The following is a 17,089-nucleotide window of genomic DNA, read 5'->3' as shown; positions in this document are numbered from 1 at the left end:
AATGTAATCTCATATTTACTTCTTTAGGAAGTGCTTTTATATGAGAGTTAAACCCGTAATTGATTGTCAAGTTTTGAATTTAATATGTTGTACGAAGGAAAATCAAGACAAACTAGTCCTGCCTGCACACTTTCTAATGTATTTTTGTCTTGATAACTACTCTAAACAAACTATTGTTTGGAAGGACAATTTTCCTCCTACGTATAAGGGTCATAGCCACACTAGAAGAAAATAAAGGTGCTTGCTCAGAAGGAAAGGCTTAGTTCATGGCTACAGATATCCAGGAATTGTTCTTCGTGCTGTAATGCAGCAGCGTAAGTGCCAGTAATTGATTTCTTGCGCTCTCGTTCCCCATTTTGTCACAAGGCCTTCTTAAAGATTTGCCATCAATAAGGAGTTACAGATTGGTTCTTTAGCTACAACGGACTGAAAAGATCATGACTCGTGTGCCTGCTGTTGCTTGTGCAATATTGTATAATTCCTTTCAGAATTTTTTAGTTCAGCCCTCAAATGCCTGGACTTATTTCCCCGGTTTTGTTAGGGAATCTATTCTAGAACATCACTTTTGATGGCAAAAATACACTAACTCAGCCTAAATGTTTTCCTGTTTCCTGCTGCATCAAACCGTCCCCCTCGTGGGGAAGCTATCTACTGGGATGAGTTTTCTCTCTTGGGACTTTGCAAATGGTAAGCACAGAAGGAGGTTGTCATACATCTTTTCAGTGACTGCTTTATGCAGTCGAAAGAAATGATGCTGCTTTAGGCATTTCTTGTTAGAATCCACTCCCCTGGTTATTGTAAAGGCTTTTCCGGTTGTGATTTGTCTTCTGTGAATGCTGTAATCAAGCTTGTATACCACTGCTACTGGAAATAGGGTATGATGACTTCTTAACCCTCTAATCAGATTGGTGATTCATCTTTGTTTGCTCATCTTTTGGTACTGGAGCATTTGTCAGTCCAGTTCAAGAGTACTAGTGTTTAGAATGTCATTTAATGTAATATCTGACCACAAATATTAGGTGCTTATTATGACCAGTTTATTTTAAGTTGTTATTTATAAAAGTAAAGTATAAAATCCAGAGTATTGCCTCTATGCAGAGCAAATTTGTTTATAGATATAACTATTCCTCATCATTCATAAGTGGATGGAGCTTATGCCAGTCTTTTTCATGTACACGTTCGCATTATGGCCTACTCAGATTCCTTTTTCCTTTCTTCTGTTCTGTTTCCTGTGAGTGGTCAAAAATTATGAAACATCTAGGTATCTTGATGCTAAGATTGCCTGCTCATGACAAATGTGACTTTATTTGTTCATTTTCTCATATCTTTTCACTCTGTACCTCTCAGCTTGCTTGAGGATCTTTAGCAGTGTAAGAAGAAATAATATTGTTCTATGGAAGAATACCCCTCACTCAAGTACTGTGTGCAGTCTGGGCAGTGTAAAAAGATCTAGAGCTACTGGAGAGTATCCAGAGAAGGCCACAAAGCTGGTTAAGGGTTTATAGGGCAAGTTTTGTGAGGCACAGCTGAAGTCACTTGTTCTGCACAGGCTGGAGAAGAAAAAGACTGGAGAGGAGACCTCGTGGCAGTTTACTGCTTCCTCACGAGAGGAGGAGGAGGAAGAGGCACTGATCTCTTCTCTCTGGTGACCAGTGATAGGACTCAAGTGAATGACAGGAAGATGTGCCAGAGGAGATTTAGGTTGGATATTAGGAAAAGTTTCTTCACTCAGAGGGTTTTGGAGCACTGGAAGAAGCTCCCCAGGGAAGCAGTCATGGTGCCAAGCTTAACAATATTCCAGAACCATTTGGACAATGCACTCAGATACAGGGTGTGAATTTTATTACAGTCACATGCATTAAATGTCTCAGACCAATTTGTTATGTATTAGTTTGGACAATGTGTATTTGCAGACCTTTGAGTTAGAAAATAACAATAAATCAATGAATAAGCATGTGTAGGGTAAGGATCACAAAGAAAAATAGTTGTTGTTTGCTTTAGACAAGATTCTGGCCTTGTATATTTGAGTGTGAATTGAGAGAAACTGATCTAGTAATTTTTCAGCAGCTTAGGATTTTTAAGGGTTTTAGATGGGTTGTAACTAAAACTGGCGTTTCAGTCTTGTGCTGGTTGCTACCCTTCTGCTCCCTATCATCTTACACCAGAGAGAACTTTCTGTTGTATATTATACATAATGGTTTAAATTACATTGATATATAATTTAAATTTATGTAGTAGGTACAGTGGTGATCATCATGTACAAATTTCAACCTGGTACTGTTTTAGGATTTGTATACTATTACATCAGATCTGGATTTTGTCTAATTTTAATGTAATAGAGAATAGGGCAGAATACCTTTTGCATTAATAAGCTGCTTTTAAACTTTAACGCTTGAGATCTTGAACGTGCATTTAACCTCCTACACTTTGTGTGAGTCAGGAGTGTTTTACTGTAAAGTAAACCTTTTGCATAAAGTTATTATCTTCCCACTCTCTGGGGAAATCTATATTAACTTGAAGTCTTAGGGATGTGAATAAAATGTCCACCGACCCACTGAGTCTACTCTATATTTTAGGGTTATAACAGACATGTGAACAGAAAAAGATGTATTCATCAATAGTTTTGTAACAAAGTAGTCCTTTGACCTCCATTTCTTACTCCATTGAGTGCTGCTGTCAACTGTTATTAACAGATTGAAATGCAGAGGAAGTTAAAAACTTAAATATATAACAAGGAACTAATCTTTCTACCCAGATTTCCATAATATACAAAAAAGTCCAGAATTTGGTGGCTACAGGTTAGGTTGGTTATGAAAAAAGGAAGAGAGGGGTTTAGCAGAAGTAGAATTCAGCTTTTAAGAAATGTTATGCCACCTACTTTTACTGCATCATTCTCCCCTCTTTGTTCTTACCTTACCTTGCCTTAAGAACATCCGTGTTATGTTGTTAGATCTGTAGCAAGCCTCTGTATCCTTGCTTGTGGTGTTGATAAATATATTTTTTTTCCCAAGGATTTAGTGCATCATAAAAATGAGAGGCAATATATAAAGTATCTGCAGTACTGCAATACTTAACGTTGTGCCATTCAATTTCATCAGATTTTCCATGTGTGTTGATTAAATCAGAGAGATGACCTGTTTCTACTGAGGAAGGTCTTAAAAGAATTTAACAGTGAAACAGCAGTCATTCGCCAGCAGCTATCTATCTGCATGCTAAATATGTCATCAATAATGCACAAAATAACATCTCTAAGTTGAGAGAATGGTAGGATTGGCATCAATTTTACTTAATAGATCATCATACGCAAACTAGACAGTGATACCTGACGCACTGACAGCATCCATTATGTTAAAATGTATATGGTTCTTATACGGAAGTGTTAAGTAAACTTGACAACACTTGTACTTCTCTTTTTCTTTCCAAAGTCTGATTTCAGTTGCACTGCGATTAATATTATTTTTCTCCTGTTCTCAGAGGGTGATGAGACGGGAGTGATGGATAGTCTGCTTGAGGCCTTGCAGTCAGGAGCAGCATTCAGAGATCGCAGGAAACGAACTCCAAGACCACAAGGTAAGATGCTTTCTAAAATCTTCAAGTTAGAAACTAAGTGGGCAAAAGGTGTTTTTAAAAGATTCACCAACAGTTTTCACTGAAAAATATGAGCTACTCTTGGTCATTGAGCTACTGTGAAAACTTGGCATCCTTTCTTCGATCACTGATTTTTAACTTGGTAGCTCTACCTTCAGATATCTGTGCACTCTAAGACATGACAAATGTTCCTGTTGTGTTTGAAATGGCATTTAAAACTTTGTTGTACAAGGTATCTTTGTCTTAATGTTTAAAACTGCAAGTATAATTAATTTGTTGCAAGTGGTGCTACTGTGAAAAATACTAGCTTCCTACACTAGTAAGAGTTTGGGCATATAGCTGTAGCCGATAGTCTTTCTCAAGCACTGTTCTATGAGACGTTCCAGTTTGGTTGAAAGTTATAGTGTGCCATAAAAGTCAAATTACAAAAAAGGAGTTTCACTTTCTCAAGGGAGGCAATACTATTGTATGGAATTTAGTCTAGTTTACTGATCTAATCTGAGTAATTATTGCTTCCTGCAAATCCAATTTTGAGAAAATTTAAGGAAGTACTGAGCAGCTTCAGTGTTTCCTCTGTTCACTTCTCCTCTGCTTACGACATGCAAGTTGCATATAGTTTATGAACTGCATTTGCTTTTCATTGAAGCTCATGGTAGTACACTGTATTCTGCAATTTTTCATTTAAAACATGCCTTACTGTGAAAAATGCAGTGCAGAAATTGACAATTGAATTGTATTTTTTTGGCATTAAATCAAAAGTTTGTTGGATGTGTGCTGCTAAAGGTTTGGCAAAATGGAGTTGTCTTTTTTTTTTTGAATAAGCCATGTATATCTAGCTGATCCTTAATGAGCAGGGGTTAGATTCATGTTGGCTTATGTTTTTTTTAGACGAACAAAGTTCTTCTACCCTTTCAACAAGCAAAGATGGTGCATAATTATTTATAATTTGCAATATGCCTGATCTTATGGAAAAAAATAAAAGAAAAGTTACATAATTTACTAGCAAATTAATTCTGCTGCAGTTCCAGTATCATTCTTAATTCAGGGCTTGTTTCTGCTCTCAGATGAGAACTGAAAGAACTCCTCGATCAAAATGTATTTTTATCTATATCTTGAGAAATAGCAATGTGAGAGATGGTCTCTCTGTGCTGTGGCTTGAGGGGAGATTTGTCACCCAGTGGTGACACAGAAAAGCTTCCCAGGGACCAGAGGAGATTGTGTTAAGTCTGCTGCAGCTGAGAACACCAACGAGGTGACTGAATCCAGGTCCAAACCCCGCAATTCCTGTACGAAAATATGAGGCAGTTGTTTTCTTCACGTGGTTTCACAGCCTAAACATAACTCAAAGCTGTAGCATAGCTGCTAGGGACATTCTTGATTATTTTGGTTGGAGAGGGGAAAAGAACAACCAAACTTAGCCAAAGGGAAAAAACTTCTGCAATGGTGTGTGCTCATGGCTTGCTTTGGGCTGGACCAAGGAGGCATCATTTCATCTGGATGACAGAGCTACGAATACCATAGGCCTACAGCTACTCCAGAAGAGTGTCATTCTACCAAAATGACCTGTTGAATTCATTTTACAAAGGTCACTGGCATACCTTGTAGCATGTATTTTTGTCGTGTTGTCAAAATATTTAAAGAGTAAGAGATGAGCTGGCAGGGTAAGAGATGGAGGTAAGATGGGAATGGAGCTCTGTTGATTTGGAACAGCAGCTCTGCGCAGGGGATGCTACTCAGTATTGCAGTTTTTTGACTGGGAAAAAAAAATGTTAGTGAAATGTACAGAAAAGTCTGGAAAAGCAAAACTCGTTTAAAATATGTTTAACTCTATTGGTTTTGTTTGCTAAGCCTGTGAATAAAAGTTACACTTTAATGGGTCACACTGTAACTGTAGACTTTTCCAGTAAAAATCTTTGTTATCAGGTCATGGAAGTAATAATAAAAAATTCCTATTCTCCTACCCTAGTTTTTCAAGACTTTTCAATGTGAAAAAGTTTGTGTGATTTTTCTCTGCTCAGTTTATTACTGTCTCTTTATTGTTTCTAGCTATTGAATTTTAAGTATGAAGCTTCTCCTTTAGGTAAATTGCTTTGCTTAGAGGCTATAAAATAATAATTAGGAATCAGTTTCTAGAAATGTTGCTTTGTCTTCCAAAAATATACTTGCTTTTTGCAAGTTTGCTAATATTGGAATGAGCATATAATAAAGAACAGCATTATGTGGCATTCATCACAGGGTACCAGTTTAAAATGTGTGTCCAGCACTACGATTGCACCAATTATTCCTGACCTTTTTTACTGGCCTTGGGGTATGATATTATTAAAGACAACTGATTCAGGAATATTTTCTCTCTAAAATGAGTTTAAGCAAATTTCTGCATGGTGATAACTATTCAGCTAGGGTTCTTCCTGTTTTTTTCTGCTGAGCTTTTTGCCATGGAATTCAACTTTAATATTTTTCAGAAATGTTAATAACTAGTTCTTGCTGCTGTGTATCCAATATATGGTATAGATGGATATACGTATACCAAATATGTGCTATTACTTCTGTAGTCTTTCACTATTGGGAAAACATTGCTGGAAGGAACACGCATGCATGTTCTTTTCTGCTTTAGATTTCAGTGTAAAGTATATTTATCAAGTATTTAATGTGGTCTGTTAATACTCATGTTTTAGGTTATTTGTTTTAATCCATGCATCAAAATCAAATCAGTACAGTGAAATGGATAGTAGGCACATTTTAATAACTTCTGAATATTATTTTATTGAGAGTTGCTACACTGCCAGTACTGTTTCCGTATTAACAGTACACCTTGAGAGTGAACGAAAGAATGAACCTCCCTTGTTCAGTTTCAGAAGCTAATTTGAATCTTTTCTACAAGCAGTCTGAAGTGCTGCTACCACTTGGTTAACTTCTGTAGGATAAAAAGCAGTTGAAGCAATGGAATATTACTGCTTTGTAATGATTTTGATAATTTACAGATGACACTCAGACACTTCCTTTAATTTCAAATACGTTTTTTTAAAAAATTACGAAACGGGTGCCTATTTTATCAAAGTTCAGATAAAACAATTACAGAATTTTGTAAAACGGAATTTTGTTTGCTTTTATGGCTAAATATAAATATGGGTTGTGTAAGACCTATTTATAGTAGCATTCAAATCGGGTCCAGAGAACTCCATCAACAGTCCTAAAGCTACGTAAAAACAAATATTTGTCGTGTAATCTGTTTTCTACTATGTATGCATTTTGGCTTATGATTTTTCTAATTAAAGGAGTAATATAAGATAATAGATAATTCTGGTGGCTTAGCACGACAACGACAGCCGTAGTATGTAGAAGTTTTACTTGGCATTTCAGAGGGATTCTACTTACAAGCAGGATGAAGGAGAAGTGGTGAAAAAAAGTAGGGGGGAGAGGAACTAAAGCAGACTTTAACCACTGGCCTGCTTAGGCAGAATTCTTCAAGCTTTTAGATGGACAGCACCCTTCAGCATGAAGGGAACGAAGACGCTCTGAGAACACCTTGTGACCAATAAATGTAAGACAAAAATTCAGGAAATGTACATGTTTGAATAATTATTTTCACTTATATCATGTGTTCTAATCTCCCATTTTCTAGAGCAAGTATTGAAGATTGGCTACTTGTCTTTCAAGTTTATTCTGTAAACTTGGTATGCATGAGATTGTTCACATGTTGACTTGGAGTGTAGAAAGTACTTATGAGATTTTGGTAAACCAGACCACTTAGAGAAGTGGCATCGTGAACTCTAGACTTTGCATATATAGCGGTTGCTTTTTCTAATTCTGAGTTGTTACTTGACATTTTAATATTTTTTGAGACAAGAGTTTTATCTGAATAAAGGAAAATAAACTGTGAGATGGAAATGGCATATACGCATTCTGAAAAAATGCCCTCTGAAAAGGTGGTTCTGTATCGTTGTTACTAATGCCATCAGAGTTTGTCATTCATCTGAAGCATTTAATAACCTACACAAGGCTAAGGAGAGGTATGTACACCTTGCTTTTATTAGTGTAAGTGCTTCAAAATGTGTTTCAGCATAGCAATGACAAGCATTCTCTGCAATTTCCTCTGGAAAAACATTACATGAAACTTTTCTCTGAAAGCATCGGAATACTTTTCAAATTATAGCGCTTGAAAAAATTTAAACTGATATTATTTCACTCATCAAATTTTCCTAAGATCCCAAAATATGAAGTCCTTAAGTTTGTGACTTAAGACATAGCAGAGTGCCTGTTTCCTTTCGGAGTGAAAACATGTTGCCTGTTAATGGTAATGAGAATTAATGGAAGTACTGAGGATTATTCTGCAGCCTTAGAATATTCTCTGAGTTGCATCACATAACACTTGAGCTCATGCCAGCCAGTGGCAGGACTGTGCCACTTGCTTCGGCCATTGAACCTTTTCATTTTCTTTCAAGTTGTTTTTATCAGATTCACCGTAGGACTCTGTGGGTACCCAGAACAGATATGGAGTTCATACCGTGTCTGTATTATGGAGTTTCTTTTTCTGAGAGTTGACTTGTCATGGTTGCTTCTGAAGCTTTTAAAAGGCTTTAGAATTCCAAATGCCTTTTTGAATGTCCCACATGATGAAATAGATTTGTAGAACTAAAGCAAAGCTGTTCTGAGAACCAGAGAATTGTTCGTAGTAACCAGCCTGAATTCTATTATTTTTATGCTCCTAGGAGTTTTGGAGAAGATAATTTTAGGAAGGTATTTTATACGTTGGCAAGTTTGTGCATTATTTTATACTGCAATATTTTGCATCTTTCTGCAAAACATCTTTGGTCATTCGTTTGTAGTGTGTTGGGCTTAAACAGGTCTGTCCTTGCATGGCAATACACTGGGTCAGATTACATTTCCTATTATTATGCTGTGGGCACGTTTAAATTTCATGAAGCCTCTTGAGATCTGGTCAATCAACATTTTTAACATAATTTCGTGTCAGTATCTCCGTTACATTTCGAAAACTGTAGCACAGGTGGTTCCTTTAATTATTATGCATTATTGACTCAACATAATGTAGCTGAGCTGTTACATTTGTCATGTATGTAGTTCCAAAATTGCTCTCGCATCCTAAAAACTATCAGTGCTAGTTAATTGGTAAATGTATTGCTAGGCTGTTTGAGTTTGAATACTCTTACATTTTAAAAGGGTGCTACAATTAGGGTGAAGTTATTTTTAATGGTGAATAAAACCAGATGTGAGTTACTGATGATGTAGGTTAATAACAATTCTTAAGTCATGTATTTTGAGTAACTATAATTCCAGATCCTGCAATGATCTATATTCTGTAAAAACAAGACACAGACCTTGGAAGAGTTTTTGTTGAGTCGTCTTCAAAACATAGTGCAGAAGATAATCTGTGATATGATTTGTGCTGTTTGTCTCAGTAGATCTCTGCATATTGCAATCTTGATTTCTTCTTTGGAGGAAAAAGTTATATAGGCTGTAAGATTTTGTGAGAATATTATAACCAGTATATCTGTCAGTGTGTGCATTAGCTCATCCTCTTTTACCCTCTCATGGAAGTATATAACATCATAATATTCTTATTTAAAACCCATATAAATACTGCACAGTGTCTTCCAGATGGATGTCTAAAAATAAACAAGATAGTGGAGTTCTTAGTTAGATATATGTTATGTTTACCTCTCACGTTCTCTGTTATTTCTGTGGGTTTTTTCTTCCATTTTCTGTGAATACACTCAGTATTTCCCTGTTGTTGAAGAGGATTCTATTTAAATAATTATGCCAGGTATATAAAATTGTATAGTAGCGTCTATATGCCTGTAACTCCATGGATATATTACTGGGGTGGAATATCTCCCTTTCTGCAATATTTTTTTCTATAAATTTAAATTACAAAGTAAAACAGACATATCAGTTCAGTTATTGTAAGTATTTTTTTATTGTAAAGCGAACATATTTCTAAAATAGCATAATAGGAAAAGAAAAAACCTTATTGACAGCATTCTCACAGGAGCTTATCTTCCTGAAGTGTTTACTGTGAGGTTTTTTTTGGAGACCTTGGAACTACAGTCATATCATTGGTAGCTTACGAGACAATGCCCAAGGTAAAACTAGAGTTCACCACTTATCAGGGGATGTGTGAAGGCTCTTGGGCTGAAAGGTTCCTTAGGTCAGCCTATAGAAACTGTCAGTCAGTCTAAGCAGACAAGAATTTATTTGGGTTTTTTCCCCTCAGTAAAAGAAGGAGGGAGAAATAATCCAACTTTAAGGGGACAGGATTTTCCTTCCATAATCAAGTTACATTGTCAAATTATGTAGCTTTAAGCTTTGCAAGAATTATGAATAGGAAAGAATTGGGTTTAGTGGAGGACACCAAATGTCCATTTGACTTCACAGAGCATTGTTTGAGTTTTAATTAAATTGATCTGAGAAGAAACGCAGATTTTGCCATTACTAGGGGCTGATTAAAATCTGGTATGGTCTTGAATCAACTATTTGGAAATCAATGATTTCCTTACCAAAAAATAAATGATTTCTGGTGATTCACTCTTCATAAAATGTTTTATTGCTTTTGTCAGACATTCCAAAGATGTTTCATACTTAATTCACATGTAAACACTGCTCATTACAAGGTGGGTTTAACAAAAGCATATTCTGTTTTTCAATCTACTTTATTAGAATGAAAACCTGAAAGTGCAATTTACTGAAAGTTTCTGTTATTCTCCTAATGGACAGCAGCTCTGAAGGAAGATAGAATTAAATTTATGGAGACTTTTGCATATTTTTTTTCCTATTGAAATAAGAGTTTATTACTAAAGAATTTACATTTCAGAAAAAGGTATCTCTTCACTGAAGGCAGTAATGATTTTCTTCTAAAGCAACAGCAGTACAGAATATCAGTAAGCAGAGTCTTAATCTATTTCTGTGTTGTGCTTAAATGTCAGGAAGATTTTTTAAAATGTATTGTTAAAGAATTTGAAGCAGTGAGGGGAGAGAATTTAGGAGTATGTATCAGCTTTTAAAAGGTGTTTTAGCAGTTTGCTGGAATTGCCTTGCTGTTAGAGCTCTTATTGTTAGAAAAGTAGTTGAAAGGATGAAATGTTCAAAGACAAAGCGATCTAATGGAACATAAAACCTGCAGAGAAATTGTTCTTCATTGTACAGCAGTGCAGTACAAGGTCTGTAGAAATTTCTGTAATTCTGGCCATGTAAAGTATAATGAAAGGTAAAGTTACATCATGAGAGAGAAAAACATAAAAACATTTTGTACATGATTGAGTATTAGTTGTCAGGGATTGAAGACTGTGTACTATGCAAGTATATGTATGGGTGAGCCTGAGATAGGGACTTATGTGAATGTAGAGCTGACCTTGTCCTTTGATATTAAGGCCACATATTTGCAAATGACACCTGTGTACTTAAGTATCCACTGAAACATTTCTCTCTTGTCGTATGGGGGTAAGATGGTGTGTGTGAGGGGGAGTACACATGCATGTATGTGCAGGCTTGCTGTTAAAAGTATCCTCAACAGCTTCAATACACTATAGGTTGTTTTTTGTCTTCCAGAGTAGCATGAATGATGTGAATTTTTGCTTTGCTGGCATATCACAGGAACATTTAATATTCAGAGAGCTTTCTGAAATTGTCTGTATGACTCTTTCTGCACTGAAGCTTCACACAATATCGAGACTGTTTTTGAATTGTCGCTGGTAGTTTTCTAGATACAGGTCATTAAATATCATCCTTTGTAGGTTTTGTTCTCTTGCTGAACTCTAGCAAATAATGCTCAGTAATTCCCTGTGATTGTTTCATACTTGCTTTGTCTACATACCTGCAGTATTATTTTCTCTCAGGATGAATACAATAACCTGTCATAAATAAACATAAAAGTTATAGTTAAACAAATTATTATAGGATAGGGAGGATGACTAAAATATAAAACATCTTGAGTTTCTTACTAAGCAATTGCTCTTCTTTTACTTGAAACCTCTTAGAGCACCATATTACGTATGCTGACTTACAGGCAATTCTTTTCTTGCTTGTAGACCAGTGCCTGATTTTTAGAGTGCATCGTGGTCTCCAGATGGCAGTAATAACATCTTCAACACAACTTTCAAATCTCTTGTGTGGCTAGGATCTCGGCTTTGGAAAAATCTGTTGACATTTTCAGGAGAGCAAACTTTACAATGTCAAAAGTCTCTATAACCAGTGAAAAAAAATGATAGTTTTTATTAAAGAAAAAAAATACCCAAGAAACCACACAACCCCAAAATCTTTCTCTAGTGTCTTCAGCTGCTGGAGGTGTCATCTGGCCCATGTTTTCATGAATACAGTCATTAGCAAATGCAAGGAGATAGTTGCACCATTACAAAAGTAGTCTAGAGTCTGTTTAAATCTTCATATATATATATATGTGTGTATATATATAAAAAAACTTAATTGGTCTTATAAGGACTGCCATGAGTCCTCATTCGTGTTGGGCAAAAGGGCTTCTGCCTCAGTGGTGTATTTTTTCTTGCATGAATCTATTTATACAATATGAGCATGATTCCTTCCTAAATAATTGTTTTTGCTTGGAACCGAAAAAAATATATAGTTTAATCTCAATAGAAGCAGTCTGAAAACTTTGCAGTTCTAGCAACTAATAGGTTGCATTTAATCTAGTAACAAGTAACAGCATATATCATGTATATAATTGTTTTAAGTTTCCAGGAATGTTCATAAGTGGTTGAAATCCTGAACTAAATTATTTGATTACAAAGCCAGTGGCAACAAGTGGCTGATCCTGAACAGAAGTTCTGTTTCAAAGAAAACAAGGCTAATCTTTTAGCTACGAATCAAATTAGCAGCTGGTGTTCTGTAAAGATTGTCTAAGAAATTGCCATACAGAGAGTGTTGTGGCTTATGTTTCTAAAATTGAGCTCTGAAATCTGGTGGTTTTATTGATGTAGGTGGTGAAGTGGTGTGATCTTGAGTAATACCAGGCAGAAAGAGTGGAACTAGGCACTTGAAGGATGAGTAAGTGTTGTCAAGCAAATGCATTGTTGTCTGTTGAAGATTATTATGTGCATGTAAATTATGATGATTTGTACTGGAGTGAGCCTTATGCTCCTAACTGCAATTCACTTTTAGAATTATTATGGATAGAAGGAGAAATAAAGCCCTCCCTAGCCTGGAAAGGTTTTGTTTTTCTCTGAAATGCAGAGTGAGCTGGAGGTTGGATATTCTTCCTCCTCCTTTCTGTATTCTTTCAGAAGCAGCAAATACTAATCCATAAAGAGCAGAGCCAGAAGTCTTAAATTGGACAAATGTTCTCCCATCACATTTTTATGTCAAGTGAAATTTTTAAACTTTCCTTGCTTAGTCAGGAAACAGCTCCTCCTCTCCTGTATTTTCTGGGGTTTTTTTGGGGGGTTTTTTTGGTTTTGGTTTTTTTTTTTTAATGAGTGCATGTTTCTCAGGTCAGTAGCAAAAAAAAAAAGAGGATGTTAGAGAAGTCCTAGGCAAAGTCCATAACAACACGTTTACCAAGCACAGGAAATACCTGGTTTTGAAATACCTGGTTTTTCTTTAACATTTCTTGCATTTGTTGTGTATTCCCAATTCCAAAAAAACCCCATTTTCACGCCACTGTAAACTGAAAGACAAACATGGTTTTGTTTCTTAAAAATAATTTTTTATTTTCAAAAAATGTTTCTACAGTTTTGGTTTTGATTATTTTAAAAAAAATATTTATCTTACATATTGAATATCTTTATGATGTAAGTTTCAAGTTAGATTCCTGCTCCTCTGTATTTTTTTCATTAATTTAGACCTTGGTATAGAATGCAAAAAGTATTGGAGAATAAGACATGTATAGGACTGCGTAACTGATTGATTTCAATGTTCAAATGCAATGGAGTCAGCTTTTCTGTATATATATGTGGTCCCTTCACAACATCAATATGTCTTTCAAGTATCTATAAGGAAGAAATTTTTTACAGTGAGGGTGGTGAAGCCCTGGCACAGGTTGCCCAGATAGATGGGAGATGCCCCATCCCTGGAAACGTTTAAGGTCAGGTTGGATGGGGCACTGAGCAACCTGATGGACTTGAAGGTATCCCTGCTAATTGTAGGGGAGATAGACTAGATGACCTCTAAAGGTGGCTTCTAGCCCACACCATTCTGTGATTCCATGAATATATATTCACAACATGGGGGTGGTTAATGCTGTCTTTTTTTAGAAGGGGATTCATCCTGAACAATTAGGATTAAAAGGTTGCATTTGGTTTTTTTCAGATGAAAGTTTTAGGAAGAAATCTTTCATAATAACTTGCTTTTACCATCAGTATTACTGTATGTAATTTAGACTCTGGGTTTAGGCTTTTGTAAATTATTCAATATGAATTTACTGTAATGATGGGCTAATTAGTTAAAGTTCACTGAGTTTAGCCTAACATACAGTGTTTGATTTAGAGAGGTAAATCTGTGGTCTGTCAACCTTTTCAGACGTAATCCTACTTTCAACATTATCTGACAGGTAGTCAGCCCATCAGGCCTGAGGATGTGCTCTGCAGCAGCTCATCTCTTCACTCTTGACTAGTTATTTATCTTATGAAGCATAATTCACAACTGGCATATGGAGTGTGGGGAGGACCAAAGGAAATGTTCGAAGCTTTCTTTCCTCTTTTCATGCACTATGAAATGGTTTGTAGATGTGGCTGTGACTCGCATTTCTTTAATTCAGAATTTTGCATCCGTGGCAAAACACACCCAAGCATAATATACTTTGGTTAATGTAAACTATCTCTTGGTGCTATATATTCTGAAATATGTATGTTTAACTGTGCTCTTTTATCAATAATATTCTGCAATAAATTTTTGTTACAAGCTGTTTTTTAACAATTTGCATTTTCAGGATGTTGTGTAAGTCTGAAAGATAATCATAAAATGTCCTTACAAGACAGGTAGAGGCACTTTTTAGCTAAATAAGGTTTTTTTAATTCACTTGGTAATCTAAAGCATTTGTAGATTTTATTTGAAAGGAAAATGAATTGCTTCTAAATTTCTGGTTTTGCTGCAGGCATGCAGAACGAGTTTAAATCAATAATTTGTCAGAGACTGTCTTTCTGTCAGTTGGTAAATAGAAGTTATTGAAACCAAGGTACATGGTCTTCAAATCCGTGTGCTGATGGATGCAACATGGTCACTTTGTGAAAGAAGCTTTCTTGAGAGAGCTCTTAATGTACCCAGCAGCAACCCCTTTTTTTTTTTCATTAGGTTGCTCAAGTATTTTGACCTAGAGAGAACTTGCTGCCCTTGGTCATGGAAGAGAATTAAAGAACAAAAATGACCCACAAATGACATCTTTTAACGACACAGAATTTTCTAACAGGTCATTGTACAAGTTTTAATATTTTAGCGATTGGAAGAAACAAAAGGGGAGAGAACCATTTTGGTTTAAGGAGTAAAAGACCTTGTCTGGATTCTGGTGTACAGATTGATTTTAAGCAAGTGAATAACCGATCCAAGTAATTTGCACAGATTCAAAGCTTATCCTTTAAATATTTGATGGATCTATAGAAGCACGTAAACTATAATAGAGAGTGTCAAAATTGAACATATCTCCGAGTTGTCTATGAATGTTTTAATCCATATTTATGTTAATTGTGCACTTGGAGAAGTCTTTTCCCAGTGCGTGTGCCATTAATTTGCCTGTCCTATGTTTCAGTCATGGCCAATGTTTTTACCTCATACAGAAAACTTGCAGTTGTATTTTTGTAGGTTTTACAGTTAAGCAGAAGCAGTGGAAGCCATTTTATGCAAATCTCAATTGCAGTAAAACACTGTTTTTTAGTAGAAACAGAAAAGAGCATGTATTAAAAAAAATAAAATAATAAAAAAATGATGTAACCACACTGGAAAATTCTCCAAACCAGTAGTTTTCTTACAATGTAGAGTGTGCAAATAAGTGGTCTTGTGGACCTCATCATTCTTGTATAATTCCATTTTTGTCATGATAATCTCTATTTTAAACTGCTTCGTGTATTTGTACTTTACTGAATCTGGGAGACTGGTACTGCAAATATTCATGTGCAGATAAAGTAGCTTAGTTATCTGTTACATTAACTAGAGTATTAAGTGTTATTTTTCAAGTGCTATGTTTTTTTATATACAAATAATGAATGTCAGGTCTAATCACATTTTAATAACTAATCTTCTAGATCAGTTTAGTTTGACCATGATGGAGTATTGTGTGGTTCTACATTTGCATGCAGGTAGGAAGTCTTTATATGCAGAAAAATTCAAACTACTTGATAGTAATATGTCTGTGAGGGGAAAGATTCTTTTGCGTTTTTTTTTGTTTTAATGTTAAGCACTTGATACTGCTTTTGCTTCACCTACTGGAGTCTGTCCTACTAGAAGAATCTTGATCTTTCTTGAAGTCTTAATTCCAGATGAATGATATAGTGTTAGATTTCATTTTGCTGTAGCCTCATGCCTTTTAAAGGAATAGCCTTTTAAATGTCAAAGTAACAGCCTGCACAAAATAATCACTTTAAATAGAGCTGCCTGTTTGGAAATCAGTTATAGTGTGTTTTACTTAATAAGATTTTAATAATATGCAGGAAGGAAAAAAAAGAAGTCGTGATTGCCTCCCTTGAGTAGAATCTTACCGAGTGCTAAACAGTGCTTTGTGCTAAAATAGCATCTGAAGTCAGGGTTCAAGTGATGTCAGTATTGGTTCTGGGGTTTGGCAGAAGCGACTAGGAAGCTTTCATAGTACTTGTCCATATGATGCCCACTTGGTCCATATGTGTATGGATACCACTAGGTGGTACCATTAAACCTCCCTTTTTGAGAATATTAAAACTGACTCACGATCAAAGAGTGTTTTAAAATGACCTAAGTAAAGATTTGATTTTTTTTTTTTTTTGCTTTTTTGTCTATGACTGCAGAAGTAAAGTGCTGCCTGCTTTGTTGAAATTGTTTTCACTGGAATAGGCAATACAGTGTTTCTTATATTGCCATCGAGATTTTATATACTGGCAATAACGCAAACTTTCAGGTGTACTTGCTCTGAGTATGTGTCCCAGTTGCTGTCTCAAATCCACATTCATAGTATGTTATCAGTTCTCAAAAACTAAATCAGACTTTTTATGTAAGTTACATGTTTTCTTCATCTTGAACCAGTAGTGTCAATGATGAGAAGCACTAAAAATAGATATTTTTAAAATCACTTCTTATATTTGTGTAGTTTAGTTCTCCTCTTAACAAAAAATAAATGGAGAAACATCAGTTTCAAACTAAGATTGTGCATAATGGGGTAAGACCTCTTTTTTCTCATTTACTTTGTTTGCACTTCCGTCCTTATACATGGATGCTTTTAGACATTAATTAATCATTTAGTGCTGCCACAAGAGCATGCTAATTCTAGCTGCAAAAAACTTGAAACGTATTACTGTAAACAGAGATTTATTGTGAAATGATGCAACTGCTGTAAAAGAACAATTGCATCTTAACA

General features: G+C 35.5%; 1 protein-coding gene across 4 annotated transcripts in view; it reads left to right on the top strand.

Annotated features, from left to right (window-relative positions):
- DIAPH2 (diaphanous related formin 2) overlaps positions 1-17,089 on the top strand; it is a 194,115-nt gene that overhangs the window by 138,214 nt on the left and 38,812 nt on the right. For all 4 annotated transcript variants that reach the window (XM_069868009.1, XM_069868008.1, XM_069868007.1 and 1 more), the window contains one exon: positions 3,475-3,570. In XM_069868009.1, coding sequence (XP_069724110.1) covers positions 3,475-3,570 — 96 coding nt within the window. The remainder of the gene's footprint in view (positions 1-3,474; positions 3,571-17,089) is intronic.

The sequence above is a fragment of the Phaenicophaeus curvirostris genome, chromosome 13 (assembly GCF_032191515.1).
Source record: "Phaenicophaeus curvirostris isolate KB17595 chromosome 13, BPBGC_Pcur_1.0, whole genome shotgun sequence".
Classification (NCBI taxonomy): Eukaryota; Metazoa; Chordata; class Aves; order Cuculiformes; family Cuculidae; genus Phaenicophaeus; species Phaenicophaeus curvirostris.
The sequence above is the reverse complement of the archived record's forward strand: the minus strand, read 5'-3'. Positions and strand labels throughout refer to the sequence as shown.